Here is a 27502-nt window from a genome sequence, read left to right on the forward strand (position 1 = left end):
GCTTTGTTTCTCCTGAGTAACACGCTCCTGCTGATAAAATCTTCATGCCACACCCCAATATATTTACATCGGCTTCAGTGGGTCCCTGCCTGAGTAAGGACCTCAGGATTTGTCTCATACTGTCTTGGATTTTAATCCATTTTATCCATGCTCCTCCTCCATGACTGTGCATTGAAATGCACAGTCCTCCACACTAGCCCATTGGTACCCCCTGTGTTTTCTATATATGCACATCCATTACCCATCAGTTACTCAGTATTCGACTCTACAAGATAAATTAATGGGGCTTGGCACAGGGGTTTCTGTGGTGGTCAAGGTAGGCGTTGGAATGCTTTTTCCTTAGGACAAGGAGCGGCAGCTGAGTTGCTGTACAGCTACGACTGCAGCAATTGCACAGGAGGGTTTGACTGGCAGATTCACGTATTTGTGGACCCACCAGGCGTGCCCCTAACTCTTCCTTGCCCTGCTTTCAAAACCCTCTCCACGTACATGCATTGAGGCAAATGGCCTGCAGAGCACGGGGGGTGGGGAATGGGGCATGATTTCTCTGAATCCAGCCTTCCTGCACAGTGGAGCAACATCCGTGCCTTGCCTGTTGGGCTGTGCGTGAGATGGGGTTTAGGATTTACACCATTGCAGCAGCCCTGCAGTGGCTGGAGTCAGCCCACAGCACCAAAAGTGTCACCCCTTTAGCCTTTGCTTAATGGGTTGGCAGGTACGCTGGGGAGCACAGAGGTGTCTGGGGGCTAGTGCAGGGGCATGGATCAGTGTGAAGGTATTTTATTGCGTGTGTGTGTGTGTGTGTGTGAGGGCCAGTGCTAATTATCTGACTTAGTCTGAAAACCCCACAGAGGATGTGCAGAAAAAAGTAAAGAGAATTTGTAATATATCAGTGTCTCACTGAGGACTGGGGAATATTTCAACGCAGGGTGTTTGGAGACTTAGTCCAGAGTTTCCTGCTTCTCCCAAATGCAGAATGAGTCTCTTCCTGCTGGAATGGTGGCTGTAAATTGGTCTCCAAGGCATGATTAAATGATTCTGAATGTCTTGGGAAGCATTGGGGGTCTTCCTATGATATTAGGGTGACTGATATGTATATGCAGTAGAACATATGGCACCCCAGCCAGAGGATGAGTACACCCAAGGCCTAAAGTTATTGGCACTTCGGTCACTGACTTCAATGGGAACAGGATCTGACCTTTGAAGTTTAAAACTCTCCCTTGAGGATGATGTGCTTGGCCTTTGTCTCTGTCTTTGTTTCTGAATGCAGCTGATACTCTGGCCCAGGGAAGAAGTAGTCAGTGCTGTGCATGAGAGTCACATTACAGGGCTGACCAAGGACCAGAGCAGAGACTTGGAGGCAGATCACCGCTGGGGTGGATTACTTAAGGAGAGCAGATGTTAGCATACAAGGAGGGACCAGTGGAGGAAGAGTCAGGGCAGGGCTAGTGCTCAAGTCAGAAAGATAGACAAGGGAGGAGGAGCCCCTGTAATGTTGGAGCTTCCTTCTTGATGTCAGCAGCAAAGCTCTGTGTGTAACACAGTATTGATTTGGTCCTGTTGTAAGCATGGGGAGGTGAATGGGCTGTGCTGTGTTCCACATGGCATGTGTATATATGACAATTTCCTGTAATATCCTGGACAAACCCTATTGAACTAAGGTTAAGTGTTTTATGAGTTCATTGTATTAAAAATGCAAATATTTCTGTATTATTGTGGGATTGTGTGTAATGTCTCATGACTAATGTAACCCTGGGAAGTGTTATGAGCTTCAAAGGACTCTTTTAAACAATGTGCCAGATGAGAATGAACTTTTAGTTGAGTGGGTTTCCTACAACATACTTGAGAGAAGAGGAAGGCAAAGTCCCACTTCCGGACCCTGAGGAGAAATCCATTGTCTGCTCATCATCTGTTCCTGGGGTCCCAAGATCAAAGACTCCAATTGTATGAAGGAGCAACTCACAGATGCATGGGTGTTCTTGTTCTGAGCAAAAGGTGTTATGAACTTGTAACCACAGAAAAAACCCTGGGTGGGGTTTGAAGGACTGATCACCTCCCAGAGCCCATCTTGGAGTTGGGGGGTGACCTCTGGTAAGCTTATTAGTATTCATGTAGGTTCTTTGATTGTTTTAATATATAATGCTTTTACCTTATGAATAAATGTGCTTGCTTAGAAAGGGCTGGGTGGTACCTTCTAAATGTGGGCAATTATGCTGCTTATTGCCTCTGAGGAGAAAGCAAAGCAGACCTGCTTAGGCAGTTTGACTTGTAGGGGAATGCACAGTTTCGCAGGGGACTGTGCTGCTTGGAAAAACTGTGATCAGGAGGGAGAGATGCAGGTCTCTGCCCAAGACAGGTGATGGCAGAGAAGCTGGAAGCCTAGAGTGGTTGCCCTTGCTGGACCACAGAGAGGAGTACAGGCACAGTTGCTCTGAATTATGACAGCATGTTGCAGACTAAAGGACCAGGAGGCATGACCTCCCTCCCCAGCTGTCCTCAACTGCCTCCTGGTCACCTCCATTGGTCAGGTTAATGCTAGATGACCTGGTTTCCCCAAAGCTCATGAGGAAACCAGAAGCTGTTCAAATTGTCGTTTGGGTTTGACTTTTTCATTTCTCCTTTGCAGTAAAATTGGATTGAGTGACTCCTGCAGGCACTTGCAGCAGGGTCCCAAATGACTTCTATCCCCTCCTGTTTCCTCCTAAGGCATTGCCTCTCCATGGCAAGCAATGGGGTTTCCTCGCTAACTTAAGAGAAAGAAGAATGGGGTCTGCTTTTAAAAAAAAAGGCTTCAGCTCCATCCCTGGTGTAACCCCACTGACCTTTCTGACTTCATTGACACCAGTAGAGTTGCACTGGGTCATATCCATCCCTGGTGTGTCTGCCTGGATCACAAATCGATATGTTCTTCTTAGGCTCAATCAGAATCAGTCCCACTGCCCTTCCTGTTGATTTTTTTCCCAGTGGTGGGAAGTGTAGGCCTCTCAAATCCTCCATTTACCCCATCTGTTCCTCTCCTGCCAAGGCTCCCTGGCTCAGGGACAGCTCTGCGCTCCCCGTCTGCCGAGCAGCAAAGTCTGTTCCGAGAAGGGTCGCTTAACATGTTAGCGTACGTTAAACCAGGACGTAAACAAGCGGCATCCCGGAGCTGAGTGCAGGCAGGAGGCTGGTCAGCGCTAAGCCTCTTACACATGGTCTTTACCAGGTGCTTCATTGCATTAATGCCTTGGCTGAAGATGGGATTAAGAACTGTAGATTTGCTGTCAGTCTGGAACGGGAGGTGGCTCATTTCAATGAGCCTGGTGCCTGGAGGGGAGAGGAGGGGATAGCTGTGGTGGAGGGCAATTAATGCACTCAGGAGAAAGGGGGCTCTTAATAAAAGGGCGATGAAGTGGGAAAGACCTTAATTCACTGATTGTGTAGTTGGAATTTATAATTGTAATACAGTGTCCAGCCTGTCTCTCCTGTTACCCCAGCATCTTCTCTCTCTAGGAGTGGTCTCTGTTAAGCAGGGAATATGTGGGAAATTAGAAAGGGTTTTTTAAAGTGCCATATGCCACTGTAATGAACCACAGCCGCATGTATAAAGACCTGATAAAGCAAAATAAACCAAACTCCTAAAAGGGGAGAGTGACTGAGAAAGCACCTGCTGTGTGAAGCTTTCTTAACTGGGGAAGAAGGTGAAATTGAGGCAGCAGCAGGGCCCCAAGCCAGACTGGGTAAGTCCTGCTACCTGGAGATGTTAGCATCCTCAAACTGGAGTTGCAGACCTCTCCACATGCTGTCCTCTTGTGCCATTCTCCTTTGGGATACAGGTGGGGGGTCCCATGCAGGCTGAAAACCAGCAGGCTTCTGGGCAGCTGCCTTTTTGTGTCACTCACCCTGCTGTGCTGCTCTACTGTCTCTTAAATCTTCATTACTGGTAAATGTAGTAGATCCTTCCACAAGGAAAAACTCATCTTTGAACACGGCCCATATGTACCCAGGTATGATCTAATCTACCACCGACTTCAATGGAATGCCCATAGAGCAGAGCAGCACAGTCGGTAGAATGGAGATCTAGCTGTGAAGGGGTTAATGATGAGACTGCACTTGCTCGCTTCTGACCTCTTCTCTTCACCTCTCTCTTGCATCCTTCTACTCCATAAACAGGTCTCCACTTCCCTGTTGAAATATGATGCACTCATAAACCAGCCTGACGAATCTGGCATTGCAGCCAGCTACCTAATACCCATCCTGTTAACATAATACCCAGCACCTCCTCGCCAGGGTGAGTGCAAGTAACTTGAGTCAATCTGGACTTCATATTCCATGATGCAGGGTGACAGGATGCAGTTACTGTAGAAATCTCAGTAGTACTCTGGCGGGGGCAGGGGCAGTCTAGCAGCTCGGCACACTGGGGAGGATATCACCTGACAGTTCTATTGAATCCAAGTTCTGTGACTCAGACTACAAGAGAAGGTGATCTTGGGTCTCAGCTTGAGGTGCCTTACGGAGACCTGATTAATAGATTCATAGATTCTAGGACTGGAAGAGACCTTGAGAGGTCATCGAGTCCAGTCCCCTGCCCTCATGGCAGGACCAAATACTGTCTAGACCATCCCGGATAGACATTTATCTAACCTACTCTTAAATATCTCCAGAGATGGAGATTCCACAACCTCCCTAGGCAGTTTATTCCAGTGTTTAACCACCCTGACAGGAACTTTTTCCTAATGTCCAACCTAAACCTCCCTTGCTGCAGTTTAAGTGCATTGCTTCTTGTTCTATCCTTAGAGGCTAAGGTAAACAAGTTTTCTCCCTCCTCCTTATGACACCCTTTTAGATACCTGAGAACTGCTATCATGTCCCCTCTCAGTCTTCTCTTTTCCAAACTAAACAAACCCAATTCTTTCAGCCTTCCTTCATAGGTCATGTTCTCAAGACCTTTAATCATTCTTGTTGCTCTTCTCTGGACCCTCTCCAATTTCTCCACATCTTTCTTGAAATGCGATGCCCAGAACTGGATAAAAACAACAAGGAGTCTGGTGGCACCTTAAAGACTAACAGATTTATTTGGGCATGAGCTTTCGTGAGTAAAAACCTCACTTCTTCGGATTGTTGTTTTTGTAGATACAGACTAACACGGCTACCCCCTGATAGAGAACTGGATACAATACTCCAGTTGAGGCCTAACCAGCGCAGAGTAGAGCGGAAGAATGACTTCTCGTGTCTTGCTCACAACATACCTGTTAATGCATCCCAGAATCATGTTTGCTTTTTTTGCAACAGCATCACACTGTTGACTCATATTTAGCTTGTGGTCCACTATAACCCCTAGATCCCTTTCTGCCGTACTCCTTCCTAGACAGTCTCTTCCCATTCTTTATGTGTGAAACTGATTGTTCCTTCCTAAGTGGAGCACTTTGCATTTGTCTTTGTTAAACTTCATCCTGTTTACCTCAGACCATTTCTCCAATTTGTCCAGATCATTTTGAATTATGACCCTATCCTCCAAAGCAGTTGCAATCCCTCCCAATTTGGTATCATCTGCAAACTTAATAAGCGTACTTTCTATGCCAATATCTAAGTTGTTGATGAAGATATTGAACAGAGCCGGTCCCAAAACAGACCCCTGCAGAACCCCACTTGTTATACCTTTCCAGCAGGATTGGAAACCATTAATAACTACTCTCTGAGTATGGTTATCCAGCCAGTTATGCACCCACCTTATAGTAGCCCCATCTAAGTTGTATTTGCCTAGTTTATCGATAAGAATATCATGCGAGACCATATCAAATGCCTTACTAAAGTCTAGGTATACCACATCCACCGCTTCTCCCTTATCCACAAGACTCGTTATCCTATCAAAGAAAGCTATCAGATTGGTTTGACATGATTTGTTCTTTACAAGTCCATGCTGGCTAGTCCCTATCACCTTACCACCTTCCAAGTGTTTGTAGATGATTTCCTTAATTACTTGCTCCATTATCTTCCCTGGTACAGAAGTTAAACTAACTGGTCTGTAGTTTCCTGGGTCGTTTTTATTTCCCTTTTTATAGATGGGCACTATATTTGCCCTTTTCCAGTCTTCTGGAATCTCTCCTGTCTCCCATGATTTTCCAAAGATAATAGCTAGAGGCTCAGATACCTCCTCGAGTATTCTAGGGTGCATTTAATGAGGCCCTGGTGACTTGCAGACATCTAACTTTTCTAAATGATTTTTAACTTGTTCTTTTTTTATTTTATCTTCTAAACCTACCCCCTTCCCATTAGCATTCACTATGTTAGTCATTCCTTCAGACTTCTCGGTGAAGACCGAAACAAAGAAGTCATTAAGCATCTCTGCCATTTCCAAGTTTCCTGTTACTGTATCTCCCTCTTCACTGAGCAGTGGGCCTACCCTGTCCTTGGTCTTCCTCTTGCTTCTAATGTATTGATAAAGTCTTCTTGTTTCCCCTTATTCCCGTAGCCAGTTTGAGTTCATTTTATGCCTTTGCCTTTCTAATCTTGCCCCTGCATTCCTGTGCTGTTTGTTTATATTCATCTTTTGTAATCTGTCCTAGTTTCCATTTTTTATATGACTCCTTTTTATTTTTTAGATCATGCAAGATCTCGTGGTTAAACCAAGGAGGTCTTTTGCCACATTTCCTATCTTTCCTACTCAGTGGAATAGCTTGCTTTTGGGCCCTTAATAGTATCCCTTTGAAAAACTGCCAACTCTCCTCAGTTGTTTTTCCCCTCAGTTTTGATTCCCAAGGGACCTCACCTACAAATCCGCCTTCCTGAAATCCATTCTCTCTATTTTGCTGTACTACCTTCTACCCTTCCTTAGAATTGTGAACTGTATGATTTCATGATCACTTTCACCCAAGCTGCCTTCTACTTTCAAATTCTCAACGAGTTCCTCCCTATTTGTTAAAATCAAGTCTAGATGTTCAGAAAGTGCTGGACACCTGCCCGCTAAAAAATCAGACTCCTTTGAAGTGCTTCAGGTGGGGAACTTAAAATCAATAGTTGTTTTTGAAGATCTAGGTCCTGATGTACACTAACTAGAGAGGCTGAACCATCACTCCAGATCCCTGAATTCTGGAGGTGTCTGAATCCCGATTGTGATCTGGATTCTGCAAATATCTTTATAATGGGCAAAACCAGTGCCTGCCAGATCTAAAAACCCCTGAACTTAGGGGCAGTCCAAGGCCAGATCTGAATTTTGTTCATCTGTAAGGTAACTGGTAGAACAGAGTTCTTTGCAGGATTTTAGGAACATTTAGGTTTTAATCCATGCCAGGTTCTTGCTGGGCCAGACATGTAGTAGGACCCTGGGCTTAGCGTGCAGGGAGGTGGTGCTGGTGGGGAGTGGAAATGTTAAATCGATTAGCACTGAGCCTGAGGACTCCTGCCTCTGCTTCCATCTCACTGACTCACTGCTGGAGAGAAGCAGCTCAGGTTTCAGTTGTAGGCTGCCCTGTAAACAGGAGCCTGCTGGGAGGTGCAGGATCAGTTCTCTCTCAGCTTTGATCTTGGTGGTGAGACAGGAGGCTGCAATCCATCAGCTTCCCTAAGGGCTCACTCACCCTGAGTGCTCTCTGTTCAGAGGATAGCAGGCAGGCTGACTCAGGTGGGAGGTTTAACCCTTAGGGAACTGGCTAATTCCCAGGTGCTCTAACAGTTTAAGAAAAGGTCAGTTGCAGGTTTCAAGGGAGGCTGATGTGCCAGGAGGGTTTCCAGCTGTCAGGGAATAGTGCTCTTGCTTGCTACTTGGCCAGTTCCAGCCCTGTGCAAGGAATCTGCCTGCTTTCCTGCTGCGTGTCTTCGTAGTCCAGTGTCCCATCTCTGACAGTGCCCAATGCCTTACGCTTCGGGGGAGGCCAGTCCTCCTTTCCACACCCATAGTGCATCTGTGCAGGCGCAATTCCTACAGTTCTCAATGGGGCTACTGTATGGAATGCAAATGCCAAGCGTTTCAATGGAAGCGGAAGCCCGAGAGCCTGGTGAGGTGGGCTAGTCCTCCCCCGCCTAGTGCCCTCAATCCCATGGTCATTCCTGCCATTAACCAGCCTCTGGCTAGAGAGGCAGTGGCTGCTGCATTCCTTCAGACAGGAGGATGACGACAGGGCACTTGGAAAGGCTGGTGCCAGACTGCAGCCAGGGAGAGGTTTTCTCTGCCTGGGCATTAGCTCACTGCTCTTGCAGCCACCTTGCATGACAGGGCATAACCTCTTTGCTAGCCAAAGAGCGGTGGTGGAGAGCTTCAGGTGGCAACTGTCTCCTTTGGCCCTTGGAACTCTTGAGTCTATCGATCCCGTTTCAGGGGTTTTAGAGCACGTTTGCTAGTGAAGAGGCACTTGCCCAGTAACATGGATTTATGCCATATGCCCTTCAGAGCTCGGATTGAGCCTAAGAGCCCCAGGTGGCCCAAGTGACAGTAGATCCCGGTGCCCCGTATGGGGCCAGAGGTGGGAGAGGCCCCATGGGAGCCCAGTTAACAGCACCCTGGAGGAGCTTGACAGGCTCCGGTTTCACTTTGAAGGAAAGCATCAGGAGAAAGTCACCAGCTCCCTGTCACAGTGGGGGTGGGGAGCACTGAGCCATCACAGGCATATAAAGTAGCCTTAGGGAGAGTTGGGGGCTGATTTTAATATAAAGCTACTGATGTGGGAGAGTCATGTAAATCAACCACCAGCTGGGTAGGAATTTGTCTGTGACACGTTTGTGGTCACCGTTAGGGGTGAAAGGATCAACTTGCTTCCTGCTTTGGGACTATGGGGGCTGAGACCGATGAGTTGCTCTGGCAGCATGGAGAGGTTTACCTGCTATGGAGTATCCAAGCGACTCTTGCTGACAACACACTCTCCCCACCCCTGCTCTCACCCCCCAACTGAGCTCCAGACGCAGCAGCAGTAAGCGGCGGTTTGGGGACGGGTGTCATTCGGAGGCTCCTCTCACGGACGCGCACTGTAAGGCATCCAGACGGCTGCCTCCCACCGTGCTTAATGAAGCATCCACTTTGGCAGCCAGGCAAGAACACGGGCTTGGGGATGTCGGACAATCGCTTATTTATTTATGAAGAATAACCACAGCCCAGGGAGGTGGGAGGGCCGGTGTTTTCTGGCTGCAGCAAGACCGCTTTCTGGCTCCCAGCGTGCACTGCGCTAGGCGTGGGGGAAAGGGGACTTATTCAGGAGGGTGGCCCAGTACTCAGCAGCATTGTTATTGGCAGCTTCTTGATAAGGATGGTGGGTTTCCATTGGCCTCAGGGATGAGTGTGGCTGGAGCATGTGGCCTGTCAATTGTCAGTAGCTGATCTTGCTGTTACTGTGTCAGTCCAGGACATCTTAGAGGTCCTTGCTGGGCTTCCAAGAGGAGCCACTGACTGGTCTGATTTTCCTGCCGTGAGGCCTAGTGCTCCCTCGCCCTGATATTCCACAAGCTGCTGGATTCCCCTCAAAACCCCGCACATGCTGGCCTTCCAGAACAGCACCATGCTGCAGTTAGTGAGCCTTCAGTTGGGGATGTGTGGATTTAGCTCAGTCCCTGTTTCTGTCCTTTATTCCCTCGGCTAAACAGCTTCTTCAATAACCTGGTGGTTTGGAAACCCAGGAACCATCTGTGAGGTGATTTTATGCTGTGAGATACTTTCCTGACCCAGGTTAGTCTGTATCCGGAAAAAGAAGAACAGGAGTACTTGTGGCACCTTAGAGACTAACAAATTTATTAGAGCATAAGCTTTCATGGACTACAGCCCACTTCTTCGGATGCATATAGGAGTTGGTGAGAGGAAGGAGGGGGAATGGTTAATTTCTCCTTGTTTTAAGATCCAAGGGGTTTGGATCTGTATTCACCAGGGAATTGGTGAAGGTTTTTCAAGGCTTCCCAGGAAGGGAATCCATTGAAATGGTGGCAGCGGAACCAGAGCTAAGCTGGTAGTTAAGCTTAGAAGTTTTCATGCAGGCCCCTACATTTGTACCCTAAAGTTCAAAGTGGGGATACAGCCTTGACATGCATCCGAAGAAGTGGGCTGTAGTCCACGAAAGCTTATGCTCTAATAAATTTGTTAGTCTCTAAGGTGCCACAAGTACTCCTGTTCTTCTTTTTCCTGACCCAGAGTCTGCTCTCAGTGACATCCTAGTCAATCCAGATTTCAGTGGCGTTACCTGTGTGTAACTGAGAGCAGGATCAGGTCTATCATTCTGTCGTTCCTTTCCCCCTTAATCTCTATCATTTCCACCTTAGTCTGATAGTGGCTAAATGGCGGTACAGACTGGTATCTGTTTGAGAGCCCCTGTATTAAATGAATTGCAGGATCTCAGCTTAGTTCCTAGAGCATGCAAACCCACCTCATGAACACTGCCAACAGAACTGGCATTGATTGGCCCCTGGGTTGGCAGGCTCAGTGGAGAGGCCTGGTACAGAAGGGTCTGTGAAGTCTGAACTCCCCTGTCATCCCTAAAAGGGTTCCTCCAGGCCTGGTGGTGAATGCATGGGAAGCTTGCACTGCTGTTGCCCAAGCTGCATCTGCCAATCATATTCTTCTCGCTAACATATGAACTTAACTCTATTAAATGAACCCATTTCCCTCTTTGGTGGCAAACACCAGGGCACTCTCATAGGGCCTCCAACCTCTGTCATCTGTGTCCCTAAGTAGATAGACCCTGGGCTTGTTCCCTCCTCTCTGCTTTCATCCCCCAGTCTTTCAGCATTCATGATCATTTGTGATAGACTCCTAACATGAAGCATCTTGGATTTGTTTTAGACTACAGTTTTCCAGTCACCTCTCATAAGGCCCTGCCCAAGGGAAACAGGACGCAGGTTAAAGACAACTGGGAAACCGCCCCCCTTCAGCCGTCATCGGATTCCGTGGAGCCTGACCCACATACACCTTTCTCCAGTGCTCTGGAGGAAGAGGAAGGGCTGCTCCCCATAAACCATTCTAAGGGAGGGCAACAGAGCAGCCAGACTCAATGGCCAAAGGACATATCTTCAGAAGCAGCTGGCCAGGAGGACTCCTTGTTCTCCCTCCTGTTCTCCACAGCCTCCAGCAGACTGGGTGTTGTGACTGAGGCAGCTGTAGAAAGGCAAGAGGAAGACTCTGTTCCTGAGCACACTTCTTTGGGCTTTGACCTAGGGAGCAGCATAGGGCCAAGTCTGCTGCCTGTGTCCTCCATCCTGTCGGTCACCACTTCAGGATCCCAAGGTGTCGCAGAGCATGCCATCCAGGTGACTTCAGAAAATATTGGGGCTACAGTGGGAGTAGGAGTGGAGCTAGCAGGGACCGTGGCAACAGCAGAGTCCACACAGACCCTGGTGGGAGCTGGAGTGGAGACCACAGAGCTCCCAGTGAGAGGGGAGCTCATTGAGTCCACAGTACGAGAGGGTGGGGAGCAAATGGGGCCCACAGTGCTAACTGGAATGGAGCAAACAGAGGAAGCTCCTGAGGTAACATCTCCTGGAGGCAGCCCCCAAGATCCCAAGATTGTTTCTGGTAGTGGTGATGGCCCCGCAAATGCCAGCTCCTCGGTGGCTTCCTTGGATGGGTCTGACGAGCCAGCTGCAACTCCTGCTCAGAATGGCACGAAGCTGGCTACTGAGACCATGGCAGCAGAGCGGAGCTTTGTGCCGCAGACCGGGGACACCCACCTGGATGTGCTGTCAACAGGACTGCCCTGGAACTCGGCACAGGTATCCCATTGTGCGGGGGAGGGGGACTCATTATGGAATATGTTTGGGTATTAACCCTTCTTCTTCCAATGTTGTGTGGATATTAACTTATACTCACCTCTCCCTGCTTTCAAATGCCCCATCATCAGGCTGGTGGAAATAGTTGCTGGGACTTTTCCCATGACCTCACTAAAGGTTGTAGGGGATTGTTCCCTCTTTCATGGCACATTGTGGAGACATCTCAGATACTGAGTGTGTGTGTGGGGGGTCAATGCACCAAGAAACCTTCCCACACAGTTTTGCTCCTACCCTGCTGTCTATGCATATCTAATGTAATCTTTGGGCAGAAAACAGCAGTGAAAGGGTTAATAGTTAGCTCCTTTCAAGTCCAGTGATATTTCTTCAGGTTGCATTATTGGAAATATAAGTGCGTGAATGGCCCCAAACACCTCTGGGAGGTGCCTATATCACCAGTACCTGCATCGCTACCTGCGCTGCAACTGTTAGTGCCTGGTCAGATGCAGGGCACGTGGAGCAGGGCAGCAGTACACTGATCTTTGTCAGCAGGTTAGTACAGGAGAATTGCAGGGAGGGAATTGCAGGACAGACATACAATAGAGTTGCAGGGAGGGTTCAGAGGAAGGATGGTCCAGTGGTTAGAGCACTAGCCTGGCCTGTGGGAGACCTGTTCAATAGCTGCCCTTCCACAAACATCCCATTTGATTGTGGTCAAGTCACTTAGTCTCTCTGTGACTCAGTTCCCCATCTTTAAAATGGAGATCATGGTGCTTCCCTGCCTCAACGGGATGCTGTGAGGATAGGATTGTGAGATGCAAAGATATTATGGTAATAGAGGCCATATAAGTGCCAGGATAGATGGGGGTGGAGGTTACAAGATAGCAGTACAGTAAAATTGCAGGTGGTTGTGCGATTGCAGGGTACCTGTGCAGTAGCACCTGCTTTGAGGTCTATTGAGGCTTCTCCTGTGTTGCAAAATTTTCTGTAAGGGGTAGATGGAGAAAGAGATCCAGAGCTTTTCACCACTAGGTCAGCCAATTTCAGTGCCACTCAAGCTGGTAGTGAGTGAGGTGACCAAGTCATTATTATCTGATGGCTGTGGAACTGGACTTTGTCTAGTTTTGAAACCATCTGCAGTTTCTAGGAGTTCAGCTGAGGAGAAGGGCTCCATTTCAGCCTGCCTACAGAGCTGCTTCTTAAGGACCGTGAGGCTCTGGATGCAGTCTCTGTTGTGATAATATGCAGGCCACCTAAACAGCGGATCCAGCTACCAGAGTGTCTAGCTCCATTTGGACGATATAACGCAGTAAACAGGTGTCCCTATCACACAAATCAGTCTGGCAGTTAGCACTAATTGCCTGTACCCTCCCCCATTCTTATTCTGAATAAGGGAGCCAAGGACTGAATGCACCATTACATAGCCTCAGGATAGCAAGGCTGATTGGCATGGCAGCCTGTAGGGAGCTTACTCGGCCACTGATCGGACTGTCCCTGCTCTGTGGATTAACAGAGTACAGTACCGAAATCCACTAGCACTCAAATGAAAAAGAAGACATTTCTTTTCTATGCATGTATGTCACAGCCTGGAGAATGGGGCATGTCCTCCAGTATCCCGTCTTTGGAGAATCCCCTCCATATTGGAGAACATGCAGTTCCTCCAGAGCTTTCCCAAAAGTTCAACCCCCTGCTCAGCGTACAATACAACCCCTCACTTGCTCTGCTCAAGCTTCTTGTGCCTTCAGCAGGAAGCTGCATTCTCCTTCCAAACCCAGCTGTATGTGTCTTGTCTTTTCAGGTGATCTGCAAGGACTGGAGTAACCTGGCAGGGAAAAACTACATCATTCTGAACATGTCTGATAACATCGACTGCGTAAGTCAGACACAAGAGACCTGAATACAATGAGAGTAAATGGGAAATAGCTAGAATACTAACATGGGGGCTGGCTCTGCTATACAGGGCAGCAAAATATTTGTTAGTGTGATGGATCCTAGGATTCATAGGACATTTTCTAGGGCAGGGGCGGGCAAACTTTTTTGGCCTGAGGGCCACATCGGGTTTCCGAAATTGTATGGAGGACTGGTTAGGGGAGGCTGTGTGTCCTCAAACAGCCAGGCGTGGCCCAGCCCCTGCCCCCTATCTAACCCCCCCCCCCCCTTCTTGCCCCCTGATGCCCCCCCAGGACTCCTGCCCCCTCCAACCCCCCCATTCCCTGTCCCCTGACTGCCCCCCGGACCTCCCGCCCCTGACTGCCCCTCACTGCCCCATCCAACCCCTCCTCTCATTCCTGACTGCCCCCCGGGACCCCTGCCCCATCCAACCACCCCTTCTCCCTGACCACCCCTTCTTCTTCCTGACTACCCCCCCGGAATCCCTTCCCCCATTCAACCCCCCTGTTTCCTGCCCTCTGACCTCCCTGACCCCTATCCACTCCCCCGCCCCCTGGCCATCACCCTGAACTCCCCTGCCCTCTATCCAATCCCCCCACTCCCTGTCCCCTTACCACACTGCCTGGAGCACTGGCGGCGCTACAGCCATGCCACCCAGAGCACCAGGACAGGCAGCTGTGCCGCCCAGCTGAAGCCAGCCATGCCACCGCGCAGCACAGAGCACTGGGTCAGGCCGCGGCTCTGCAGCTGCGCTGCCCATCAAGAGCTCACAGCCCCACCGCCCAGAGCATTGCATCGGCAGCACAGTGAGCTGAGGCTGCGGGGGAGGGGGAACAGCAGGGGAGAGGCCGGGGACTAGTCTCCTGGGCCAGGAGCTCAGGGGCTGGGCAGGAGGGTCCCACAGGCTGGATGTGGCCCGTGGGCCGTAGTTTGCCCACCTCTGTTCTAGGGCCAGCACAAATCCTATCATCAGCACTGCTGTCAAGAAACTGCAGCTCTTGTGTGTTGCATGCACCTGTATGTGCATTTTCCATCCTCTTCTTTTTCTGGGGGTTAGCAGGCAAGATAGTGGAATCAAGATGATCCTAGGCTTAGGTATAAACCCAGTTTTTCATAGAATGTCTGTCCCAGTTCTTCAAATGGGCTTTTAAAAAAGTGTCTGCAAGTTTTGCATGTGCAGCCTTCACTTGTCCCTCTTGTTTCTCAGTCAACATAACTAGAAATTTGTGTAGGGAGAGTGGGAACCTTGACTGAGGCCATCCTCCCTGGGTTATGATACTTGATACATGTTCATCGCACTTTCCATTGGAGGATCTCAAAGCACTTTACTTTTCAGAAATTCACGGGACAGTTTAAAACTGAATTTTTTTAATTGATTTTTTTAATCCAATTTCCAATAGAGCGACCCCTTTAAGTACTAAGGAGTGCCTGAAATTAAAATACATATATTCCTTACATTTTATAGATTATTTTCTGCTATTTAGATGGGCCTCTTCAGTGAGGCAGTTTCTCTTTTGTTAACTGGCTAAACAAGAGAACAATGATATGTCCATTCAATAACATTTTGTGTATCATCAATATAAATTTGAAAATAGCTTTTTGCTGTATTTCAGTTTTAGTGATCTTGGATGTTCATTGTAACTAGATTTGGTATAATAGTTTCAGAGAGAAATGTGATGTTTTAAATTGACTGTGTTCCTTTAATTGAATCAAGTCTCTCAACAGGCCAGTGTTGTTGGTAAGCATTATCTCAGTTTTACAGCTGGGGAAACTAAGTCACGGAGCAGTGAAGTGACTTGCTGCAGGACACACAATGAGTCAGTGGCAGAGCTGGGAGTAGATCTCAGATTCACAATCCTGTGCTTTTAGCTCAAGCCCATCCATCCAGAAGGATAGAAATTGAGTTTATAATATATAGCCCTTGGTTTGCATTTTCATATTCCAGACTTTTTACAACTGCTAATCGTCACAACCCCCATGGGAAGAAGGTTAATATTATTCCCATTTTACAGATGGGGAAAGAGTTGGCAGCGAAACTGTTTTGTCCAGTGTCGGATCTGGACTTAGACCACAATAATTCCTGGGTAGAAGTCCAGTGCTCAAACTACTAGCTCATATTTCTCTTTCACACTCATATCTTCTAAACCAGTGTGCCATACTGGGTTCTATGCTGACAATGCAGTCACTGTGGAAGCAAGCACAGCATCTGTTCTTAGCTTAGCAATAGCTCTAATACAACCTGAGAGGTCAGAACCTATTTTACTGCAGGTAGGAACATGGCCTAAAGCACCAGGTTTGGGATCTTTAATTTCCACCTGGATGACCACCAGATGGGAAGGAGCCTTTTTTTTCCCATCTCATCTGCAGGACAGTACCTGTAACACTGCATTCCCTAATCATGCAATGAAGTGGCAAGATTGGGATCTGATCCCAAGACCGAGACTTTTTTCCTCTCCTCACTTTTGGGGTATGATGTCTCTGCTCATGTTTCTCTGATGATTCTGCAAATAAAGACTCATTGTTTCCAGAGTAAACTGGTTCAGACTGTCACTAAATCTTCTTTAAGTGCCTCTCCTCTTGTCCCCCTCGCCTCCCCCTTATCTTGTTTTCTTTCTCGTTCTGTTAACCAGAAGTGCTCTGCTAATCCAATACTCACCCATCAATCCCTGAAACCTGCAGTTAATTGATGAACCCAAAGCCCCTTGGGTATCTCTGGTAAAAGGGCCCATTCACCTTTGGAACCTCTCATGGGCCATTTATCAAACCCTTAAAGACCAGTTATCAAGAGGACAGGGTCAGGTTGTCCTTTGTGATTTTTAAACCGATTTTTAAAATACATGATTACTTTAGAAATTTGAAACAATGTTTCTCTGATGAAATATTTTCTCCTCTCTGTGTATCTGTTTTTTTTTATCATAGGTCCCTGCACTGGACTAAGCGTGCTGTTTTTGTTCTTGCGGGATTGCTGTTGAGCACTGATCTATGCACATTGGTCTTTTTTTAAAAAAAAGAGAAACCCTGAAGGATTTGGTTTAGAAACAATAAATATAGAGAATGAATGATGATAACTTTCTAAAGGGGTATAAGAAATATGTTCCTTTCAGTAAGCCTCCTGACGTTAGCATTGCCCCTTCAAACAGAGAACTGTTTGTCCTTCATACCATTTTAAGTGCTTCTGTCACAACTAACATTTACAGTTCAGAACATCAGCGCTTGAAAATAAGCTTGTGATGGCTCATTTCCTATCCACCTCGGTCATCATCCCTCTCTTCCCCATTTCATCTGAGTACTACACAAGTGCAATTTTGCTGTATGTAATAGCTCTCATCTCTTCCTGTTGCCATTTGCAATCATTGAGTTTTAACCATTGGAAGGAGATGAAAAGTGAAAGCAAAAGTGCGGGGGACTGGAGGTGTAATCCTCGGCTATTCCCTTGCCAAACATAGATGCCGCCCTTGGGCAGGCAGGACTGGACTGTTTTTCTACTTGACTTCATGTTTCAAAACAAATATTCCCAATAAGTGGTTTATGCTGTCTTCAACCTTATTCAAAGGAACACCTGTCAACTTAAATATCTAACACAAATGTTTCCCTTCCCTGTGTTGTATTAGTGTTTTATATGATTGAAACTGAAAGGATTTTTGTTGTTTAAGTCAAACTCCATCCTCCCCCGCCATCACAGTTGATGCAGTTTGTTTACTGTCTGTTGAACTTCATTCAGGTTGGACAGTGGAAGTAGACAGGCTGGCTTCCCTTGAGTATATCAGTTTTGCTTTCTGGCTCCTGTACACTAGGTCCCTGCTGGGTTTTGTTTGGGTTTTCAATGCTGCAGGAGTGTATTTGCATTTTTAAGCGATTTATTGATATATTTAAATTAGTTTAGAAAAAACATGCAGATATTTCTTTTTGTTTTAAGGGCCTGATGCTATGACGTGCTGAGCGTCAATGGGCACCTCTCAGCATCTTGCAAGATTGGGCCCTAGGATTCTGTACCCGTTACCACAAACACACATTTACCAAGATCTCCATTGTAGACCCAAGTTGGCTTGGTCCCTTTATCCTTCTAATGGGTTCTAAGTGCCCAGTCCCTATTTGGGCAAAACTCTCATTGATGTCTGTGGGAGTTTTGCCTGAGTAAGGACTGCAGGATTGGACCTAACAATGATGCATGTCCATTCAGGGCCCTGCCTCCATTCACAGGCGATTTGAACCTGAAGTCTCTCTAGCACTGCGAGTTATCCTTTTGCTGGATTAAAACTATGTCATGGCCGCCGTCTTTTCAGCCAAGGAGAACTGCCTGGGCTGTCAGGGCCTCTTCTGTCTCATTTGCTTCCGTTACTTCAAATATTCTCTCCCCTGCTACTTGTGCCCCCCCCCCCCCCCCCCGTTCTTCTCAGGCTGAGTGTGCTACCCCTCCCTTCAGCATCCCCAGGCCCCTGCTGAGCCATAGATGGTGGTTGTGTCACAATGCGGAGAGCTGGCCACTAGGACAGTGATGGCTGCATGGCCCCTGTGCGTGGTTCTGAGCAGGAGGCCCCTGCGGTAAAGTTGTGGAGCAGTTTCCCACCCGTGCCCTCTTCCCATGCCTCTCCTGACTGGCTGCATACGCTCCCTCAGCTGAAATCCATAACCCTCGCCTGATGAGACATGGCACTGATGGGCTCTTGTGATTCAGGCCTGAATCCTAGGTGTCTTTTCCAATTAGGCCATTCACTGCTCAGGCCTGTGCCTGCCCTGAGCACTTGGGATTGCCATGGCAACCAGGAGCGCCAGCATTTATTAATCATCCGGGTGGCCTTTGGGTTGGCATGGCAACTGCAGACAAGAATAGAAACACAGGAGTGGGAAAGTGGCAGAGGAGCTGCCAGGCAATGGCACATGTCAGGCAGAGCTGGGCCCCCCTGACCCAGTGCCGGGTGCTGGGAGAATTGAGGCCTTCCCTTCAGATCTGGCACTTTTTCTTGGCTTCTGAAACAATTTTACTTTAGGCTAAGAAAACAGCTCTGCACATGGGAGTGATTCTGGGATCCCTGCCTGCTGCAGGGAGGGGCTCAGTTGAGACTGGAGGATGCTACAAAGACAAACTCAAAGTGAGGGTACAGGTTAGGACAGAGATGCTTCAGCACAACTATGTGGGCCAGGACTGGACTGAAAGGAGACGCTGTGATTCTTGATAGAAGAGCCACTGCAGATCTGGACGTGGAACAAGCACATTGATGGTTTGCTTTCAGAAGTGCTAAATTGACTTAATTTACACGTACATTTAAACCATCCCTCAAGCCTATATGGTTCCCTTCCCACCACCCACAAAATAATCCCACCAACGGCCCCATTCAGCCCTGCTGTAAACAGGTATAACTCCATTGAAGTCAGTGGCATTGCACTCACTTACACCAAGTCTGCATTTGTCCCTGGTTTTCCACTCCACTGGTTCTACCTTGCCACGAAGTAGGGTAAGATGCTCTTCAATGTTCCTTGTTGCAGGAGGAGTTCCGGCTGGAGAAGGGTCCCCAGCTGCTGGCTCTGGTGGAGGATGCCTTCTCCAGGCAGACAGATGGACTGCAGGCCCAGTGGCTGATCTCTCTGAGCAAACCCAATGAGAATGACAAGCACCTGCTAATGACCTTGGCAGGGGAGCAGGGTAAGTGTTGGTAAAAAAGCGGAGTGGTGGTGGGAGAACTGGGAAGAGGTGTATCTGGCTTCAAGATTGTTTTCCAGTGGAGATTTCCAGTGATGCTGGAAAGCGCTTTCTCTGCCCTGTTACCCCCAATTTTTCTCCTGGTGATAGTGACATAATCTCTCCTGCTATACAGTACAATGCTGCCTCTGTTAGCTATATCTGGTGATTGCAGGCTTGTCGGTGTGTACATAGAGTATAAGCCTCTTTCCCACCACACACCATGTTACCTCCCATGTACAGTCCTGCGGTGGTTTTCCCTCTTGCTAGTCACATCAGATTCCAGCTTCTCCTCCTGACCTTCAAGACTCTGTGCTCATCTTTCTCCTCCCTTCACTCCTTCAGGGCCTCCTGCTTCACCCCCTCCCTTTTTATCCTTGCACACATTCATCTTTGTGCATTTTTTCCCGTGCTTGCCTCTGTGTCTCCCTCCCTCTTCTGCTGCAGAAGGTGAGATCGTCTGCTTTTTGTTCAGATCTGCAGAGCCTGCCAATGCTACCCAGTGAGGGTTAGAAGAACTATTGCGTGTCCATTGAAAAGCAGTCCCAATGGGAACATTCCAATCAGCTGGGGCTGTCTCTGTTCTGTAGTCTGTTTAGGGTATAGGCTTGATGGGGAAGGCCCTATAACTGTGAATCATAGAATAGAATATCAGGGTTGGAAGGGACCTCAGGAGGTCATCTAGTCTAACCCCCTGCTCAAAGCAGGACCAATCCCCAACTAAATCCCCAACTGGCCCCCTCAAGGATTGAACTCACAACCCTGGGCTTAGCAGGCCAATGCCAGGGCAAGTAAGAAGTAATATTATAAAATGCACCACAGATGTTGGGAAATAATGTTGATACTTAAGAGGTATCTTCTACGTGCTTGTTTAAATTAGTGTGTTTCTCCCAACACTGTGGACCATGCCATGTACCATTAAAAGGCTCTTGTAAGCACATGCGGCCCTAATGTAAACCTTTCTTTCTAGTGGAGGGGATCCCCTTGGGAATGAGAAGCTGGGCTGTGTAATGCTAGTAGCACAGCCAGGCTGGGCAACTGTCAGAAATGGAGTTCTGTGCCCAGTTAGGAACCCTGGAATCGTCAAGGGCTGAATCATTTTCTGCTGTGAAGAATGAGGCTCTTGTTAGGTTCCCTCTCTGTTGCTGGACCGAACTGGAGAGGCATCTGGAGAGGGAACAATTCTCCTTGGTCTCTAAATCCTACTGACAGGTGATGCTTTTCTGGCTTGCCAGCTTGGAGAGTATCCTGTGAGCTATGTGGGAAGGAAGCCACTTGGGGGCCACTCAGTGATGGCTAGTGACTCCCTAGCAGGGAGGCTTTTGCAGATTTCTTTCTGCCAGGAACAAAGTTGTTGCAATATGCCTCCTGACATGCCTGGTAGGCTGCCTTGCTAGGGATCCCTGCAGAGCACAACACATGTCCTTAAGGATGCTGCAGGTCAGGAGAGAGGTGTATTGACAGAACTGTGTAAGCACTCAGGAGTAGCAAGTGCTGCAAGTCAGGGCTGAAATGCATTGGCGGAGGTATGTGTGAGTAGCACAGTGCTTAGCCCCATGATTTTTGGATTCCAGTTAGTCCACACTTTCAATCACACTTGCATGCACCCGGAATTCCTGGCCAAACATTGCTTTTACCGCATAAAATAGTTTGTAAACTAATAAAACGTGTGTCCCCTCCTCCACATCCTGCCCTGGAATTCCCAGGGAATGCTGATGTGCTGAATGCGTGAGCCAAAGCAGAGCATGTAGGGCTGACCACTTCTGTCTGGTTCTCCTCCTCTCACCAGGTGTCGTCCCTACAAAAGATGTCCTGATGGCACTGGGGTATGTTCAGAGGAGCTTAGCCGAGGTAAGAACCTGTCTGCTTAACCTACAGGCTGAAGGCAGCCAGTGTAATTAAAATGGGATCATGCTTCAGTCTAAGGGGGCTCTGAACCCTTCATAAGCAAATTGCCAGAACCCCCTATTCCCTCCCTGATGACTGCAGAATGATCAGATGTCAGTTCCCATTAAGAGTGACTGGCTATGGGGTCATCTGCTGTCTCTGGAAGGCTTCTTTGAAGTTGCTGTCCACACTTCAGGGATCCTGCATAGACCAATCCCTTCCCTGCTCCCCACACCACCATCTGCCAGGATGGGTTGCAGATTTTGTCCGTAGGATTTTTTTATAGAAAGATGAGACCTGAGATCTGTCCAGCTCCCCATATTGTCCACTTAGAGCTCTTCTTGCCAGTAGTTGCTCAGCCTCTGCTGAACAGTCCCGGTGAGTTCCCGCACTGGGCAGAATGCCCTCCAGGGTTTCTCAGCCCTCTGTTTCCTAGGGAAGTATTTTTTAAATTGTTTTTGCCTGTCTTCGTATTCCCTGTGTAACTGGGACCATACTGAAGAGCTGAACCTTAGATTTGCTCCAGAGAGGGGGGACACCTGATGAATGCAGGTGACTGTGTCTCGCTTTCTTCCCTCCCCCCAGTGTTCAGGCTTGCTTTTCAGTCCCTCTGACATCACAGCCTTCAGTACTCCATTTCTCTCATTGACGGCACTATTCGAATTCCATAGCAGACTACAGTTACTCACCAAACATTCCCCTAAGAACCTTGGTGCCCTGGATGAGGAGCAGGGAAGAAGGCAAACTAGTCTATTTCCTTTGAGTCTGCCCCTTTAGCTCATTGGACTTGAAGGCATTAAGAGCCTGATTCTGCTCTCATTTACACTGGTGGAACTATATTGACTTCCGAGGAATAACTCCAGTGTAAGTGGGTGAGAGCAGAGTCAGACCAGAATGTGTTGGCAGATGCATGTCTTCTCCTAACCTAACAACCCAGTGCAGCTAGACAAAGCAAAATAAGTGCTCAATGTGGTATTGATTGGCTTACACCAGAGAAAGTGCTAAAAGCCCTATAAGGGGCATTGCTGAAATTGTGTAAACAAGGTACTAGCACCCTGAACTGTCCTTTCCATGGAAAACATGGGAGGAGACTTCAGGGCTTGCTTGGTGTTGTTTGAGAGAACAACAAAGCTACCTGCAGAGATCTTACACAACTTATATTGTACCTCAGCACCTGTAATTCTTTCTCCAGCCGTATCAATAATGAAACAGACTCTTTATCACAGAGACGTTGTGTAATCATAAGCTTGGAAGAAAGAGGGAGGATATTCTTTTACACTCTTCATATATACTATTGAATTGATACATAACCTTTTTGAAATCTGCCAAGTCACTGAGACCAATCAGCAATGTTCAGCTTCGTTTGCTGACATGCCGTTTCTAGCAGGCAAAGTTTGGTTTTGTTTTTTAAAGTTTTGGTATCATGCTTGTCTGGAGTGTGTGGCCTGGGGGAGTGATCACAGGACAGGGAGTCGGGAAATCCAGTGTTCTAATCCCAACTATGAGACTGACCTGCCATTGTGACTGTGGGCAAGACCCTTAACCTGGGTTTCTCCCTTGTAAAGTGGGGCCTTTCCTGCCACCAAGGAGTTTTGTAGATTGAAGTGAGTCTTAATGTGCTAAGATCATTTCTGTGAACACTCCATAGGTGTGTCTACACTGCAGTGGGGAGCAAACCTCCCAGCCCGGGTAGGCAGAGTTGGGTGGGCTGCACGAGTCTCCACCTGAGCCACACCTTCCACACTGCTATTTTTAGCGTGCTAGCTCGAATGCTGCTAGCACCAGTCTGTCTGCCCGGGATGGGAGGCTCGCTCCTAGCTATAGTTTAGAGACCCCATGTGTCTGATTGGCCTCTAGAATATTCAGTATCCCAAGTAGAAGCTGGTGGAGTGGGTCACTCGTGTAGGAACAGAACGCCAGTCTTCCATGGAAGGAGGTTTTTATCCAAAACTTTATTCCTGCCCTCCTGTGAGCCCAAGTTAGAGCAAAAGAAACAGCAGGTTGGTGCTTAAACATGTAACGCCCCACCCCAGGTTACACTCATCTGAGTGAGTAGTTCTGCCTCCCCGACAGGCTTTCCTCCCCTTTGCCCGCTAGGTAGCTGTTTCTAGAGCATTTCCTCCCTCTTATTGGCCTTGAGCCACAGCCCCTGCCTTGCTACCCCACTCTGCACACCTATGTGAGCCCAGAGCAGGGATTAACACCTGGTGTGCTGGTTTCTTCCCACTGTCACTCCCTAGAAGGAAGATGTTATGACCTCATGGTGGAAGATTTGTAGATAGTATTAGACTGAGATGTGCTTCCTTCCTTCCAACTGTGCAGCATAATCCCAGAGCGGATCCCACCAGTCTAGCTCTTGTCCCTGTTGGTCACAGTGAGCCTGTGCACACTGCCAGAGCTCTGGGATTCTGCACAGGACAGTGACTGCAGCTCCATTAACCCCCAAGTGGTTGAGCATGCCTTACTTTTCGGTTAATTTTAGATTGGCATCCAGAACTACTCAACCACCACAAGCTGCCAGTCACGGCCCAGCCAGACCCGCAGCGACTATGGGAAACTCTTTGTGGTGCTGGTCATCATCGGTTCCATCTGTGCCATCATCATCATCATGGGGCTTATCTACAATTGCTGGCAGAGGCGCCTGCCCAAGATGAAGAACATGGTGAGCACATGGAGGGTGGGGGAAGACATCTGGACTTGGCTCTTATCCCTTAGGATGGAAGGAGTGGTTCCTTCTCCATGTCCATCTTCCTAGATGAGTTTGGTAGAAGCACCTGGGCCAGATCACCATGGGTTAATGGCCGTGTCCAGATTAGAATTTGGGACCCTGATAGTGTTCTCTTATTGGATCTAACCCAATAGCATGAAGCATAGCCTGCAGTGGGCCAGATCCAGCTCAAAGAGTTCTTCAGTGCAGTCACCTCCATCTTTAATATGAAGGTGCTGCCTGCAGATCCCAGCATGCCATGCTCCATCTTGGTTCAAGCAGCCTGAGTGCATTGCATGCTGGCAACAATGTTATCCACCATAATTTACCCCTTGATATTAAAGTTATGACTTCAGGTGGCTCCATTTTATGTAGAATAGGTGCAGCCTTTGGGCTCCTGGCATGTGCCACCTCCTTTCCACCACGAGGGCTAGTTGACCTTCACATGGGGCCATGAACAAACTCCACCCAGTCCTGTTCCCATGAAAACAATGGCAAAAATCTCCATTGACTTGAACAGGAGCAAGATCTGGCCCTGGCCTTGTGCCTCTACAGCATCGGGATCTTTTCTCAGTTTCTGTGTCCCATCCTGCCTCCTCCTCCTCCCCCTTCCAGTCACACGGCGAGGAGCTGCGCTTTGTGGAGAACGGCTGCCATGACAACCCCACCTTGGACGTGGCCAGTGACAGCCAGTCAGAGATGCAGGAGAAGAAGACCAGTGTGAATGGCGGAGGTGCCATCAACGGCCCCGACGGCTGGGATGTCCTGATCACCAAGCGGGCGAGTGAGGACGCAGGTGTCTTTGAGGAAGATACACATCTTTAAAAAGAGAAACAGCTTAAATATATGTCTATCCTATCTTGACTTAAGGACTGTGAGGTGAGGGGCAGCTTCTCAGGAACCTCTTATAGGGCTTGGGACAGAGCGACTCTTTCTTGTCGTGGTCCTGAGGCTGCGTCCGAATCCTGGAGCGAGAAGGGTCACTGTGAGTGGAGGGAGGCGGGTGGGGCACTGGGGTATGTATGTGTATGTGTCTTTTGCTATCAGTAGCGCCAATGCTTTTTTCATCACTTTTAAATGCACTTATTCAGCTCTTCGGTAGCGGTTGAGAATGGCTGGGTTTGAGAAATAAAATGATGAGGCTAAGATGGATTCCAAGTGACTGGGGAGTCAACTCACACTGGGTGCCCAGCAGGGAGATGGCAGGCCAGACCCTGACCTCACTGGCCCCTGGAGCTGGAATCAGAATCTGTCCCAGCAGGTGCAATAGGAAAATCTGTGTCTTGTTCTGGATCTGGGAAGCAAAGATTCAGTTGATGTCCTGGGCAGAGAGTTTGCATTCTGTGCATGTATGAAGGTCAGATATTCTCTAGTTCCCTTGCTTTAGCTTCTGATGGGACGGGCTGTTGTGTTGTTCAGATGAAAACATTTTCCTGTGAGCTCTCACCTCTGCCTAATACCCCCCCAATCCCTTTTCGGTTCCACAAGCACCACGTTTAACCTGAAAAGTTTGAGCACTTTAACTTAGCCTGGTTTGGCTGGATGATTGCAGAGAATTCAGTGCTGCATTGCAGAGCCTCTGCTGGTACATCAGTGTGGGGTGGGAATTCACCTGAAAAGGACAATTACCTGCCTCCTGGCAGCTTGGGAGGTCACATCAGCAAAAGATCCCTTGTCTAAATCACAGAGTAGGAGGCCTTTTCTGCTCCTATCCCATTTTCCATGGTTGTGGCCTCCAGCTGTGGTTGATCTTGTGAGATGAACATACAGAGCAGCTAGGATATCTTAATGAAAGAAAATAAGATCCAGAGACTGAAAACTTCCCCCTTCCATTTGGGACCTTACCAGATCTGTTTCAAGGGAGAAGATTCTAGTCTTACTCACATCGGTATAAAGCAGGAGTAACTCCACTGAAGTTATTGCATTTAAACTAGTATAAAAGTCAATGTGAGGTCAGAATCAAGCCTAAACGCCCATACGAGTGCTTCTCAGGCAAGCCTTGGGCAAACCTTAAGGCCCCAGCTCCCTGAGGATGTGATAAAATGAACTTGAATATTCATAACTGTGCTCCCAGCTCTGCCTAAATCATGATGCTCAAAATTACTGCTCTTTAGTTTGAAATGTTTTGTCCCTTTTTTTCTCCTCATTGTTTCATGGACCTGGGTCCAAAATAAATACATAAGAAATTCCCCTCTTCACCCTGTTTTGCATATCTCCATTTTCAGGCTAGCTGGCTGCCTGCGGCAAGATGCTATTAAAGTTTGGTCTTTAAGGGAATAACTGTACAAAAAGATCCAAATGTATTTAATGAGGATTAGCAATTAACTTGTAATTCAAATCTATCTATCTATGTCTGTAGGATGCTCATCACTGATATCAGAGTGCTGAAAGTGAGGATATAAACGATGTTGTTAATACAGATTCATTTTTGCATAGCATCTTCCATACAAACTGACTCCCAAATCAACTGAATTGAATAATGCAGGACTATAATCAGTTTATGTTATGGAATTAAGAACCACTATGTTTAAAATGCTTTGAGGTTCTTCAGGATGAAGAGATGCTATATAAAATGTAAGACATTATATGGTGAATAAATAAAACATTGAGTTAAGTTATGTGTTTATACTGCACCTAGCACAATGGGGCTAACCTGCCTGTGGCCTTTAAGCAGCCCCACAGTATAATGTTAATAATATAGCCACTAATCCTCATTAAATATGTTTAATATTCAGTAGCTACTATAAAAAATAAAATCATATTAAATCAAACATGGATTAGGACACCCACACAAAATACATTTTTCCTTTGTTGGTTTCCCTCACTTGTTACTTCAGTGCTGGGTTGCTTTGCCACTTTTGTTTCATATCCTCTCACCATGTACAGAGACAGCAGAGGGCTGGTCAGCTAATACTCAAGTCCAACGGTGACATAAGTCACCATTTGTTGAGATGGCAGGGAGCCACCAAACTTTAAATTATTAAAGGTTTGTCATCGAGGCTTATTAATTAGCAGCTCTAGCTGTGAAAGCTGCCAGCTACCAAGCTCTGGTGGCTTGCTACTCCAGTTCCTTATGGTTAGAGTAGCACCATGATTGTATCTCAGGAGGCAAATTCTGAGGTTCAGGAGCTCTCCAAACGTCTAGAGTGGTCTTTGGATGTCTGTCACAGTGGCCAGATCACTTGCTTCGGAAGCATCTCAGAGGAGGTGTGGCTTGGCTTTGTAATCCCAGCTTGTCTCCAAAGGTCTTGTGGCTGATAGCATTTTACTATTAAAACTGAGAAATTTTTAAAATTTACCTTCCCCACTTAATTTACTATTTGCATTTGGCTGATCTTGGGGGGTGAAACTTCATGCATCAGTTACACTGCATGGGCCTGATCCTGTAATCCTTCCATGAGCAAAGAGCTCTTATTGACATCCATGTGCAGGATTTGGCCATGTATTCCTAGTCAGTTTTACTCTGGGTCTTGTGTTTGGGGTTTCTAATGCTGCAAAGGGAGATTTAAAGGAAGAAAAGAACCATTTGTTTTTTTAATTGATTATTTGTTTAAATCATGGAAACTTTTCTGTTCATATAATTTTGTCACACTTTTATTTTTACCGTAAACCCTCAGTGTTGGGCACCAAACTGGACAGAGGATAAGCTGACAGTTGAAAAACTTACTTCACATTCAGAAGAACAG

The 27502-nt window shown here is 47.6% G+C and overlaps 1 protein-coding gene across 2 annotated transcripts in view; it reads left to right on the top strand.

Moving 5' to 3' along the window:
• PODXL2 (podocalyxin like 2) overlaps nt 1-26430 on the top strand; it is a 42954-nt gene extending 16524 nt beyond the window's left edge. The window contains exons 3-8 of one of the 2 annotated variants that reach the window (XM_005288401.5): nt 10736-11661; nt 13454-13528; nt 19030-19186; nt 21012-21073; nt 23592-23771; nt 24432-26430. In XM_005288401.5, coding sequence (XP_005288458.1) covers nt 10736-11661; nt 13454-13528; nt 19030-19186; nt 21012-21073; nt 23592-23771; nt 24432-24641 — 1610 coding nt within the window. In that variant the 3' untranslated portion in view covers nt 24642-26430. Of the gene's footprint in view, nt 1-10735; nt 11662-13453; nt 13529-19029; nt 19187-21011; nt 21074-23591; nt 23772-24336 lie in introns of both variants that reach the window. The other variant, XM_042849829.2, reaches the window with a different exon arrangement.
• The last annotated feature ends 1072 nt before the right edge of the window (nt 26431-27502 follow it).

Source organism: Chrysemys picta, chromosome 7, assembly GCF_011386835.1.
Source record: "Chrysemys picta bellii isolate R12L10 chromosome 7, ASM1138683v2, whole genome shotgun sequence".
Lineage (NCBI taxonomy): Eukaryota > Metazoa > Chordata > Testudines > Emydidae > Chrysemys > Chrysemys picta.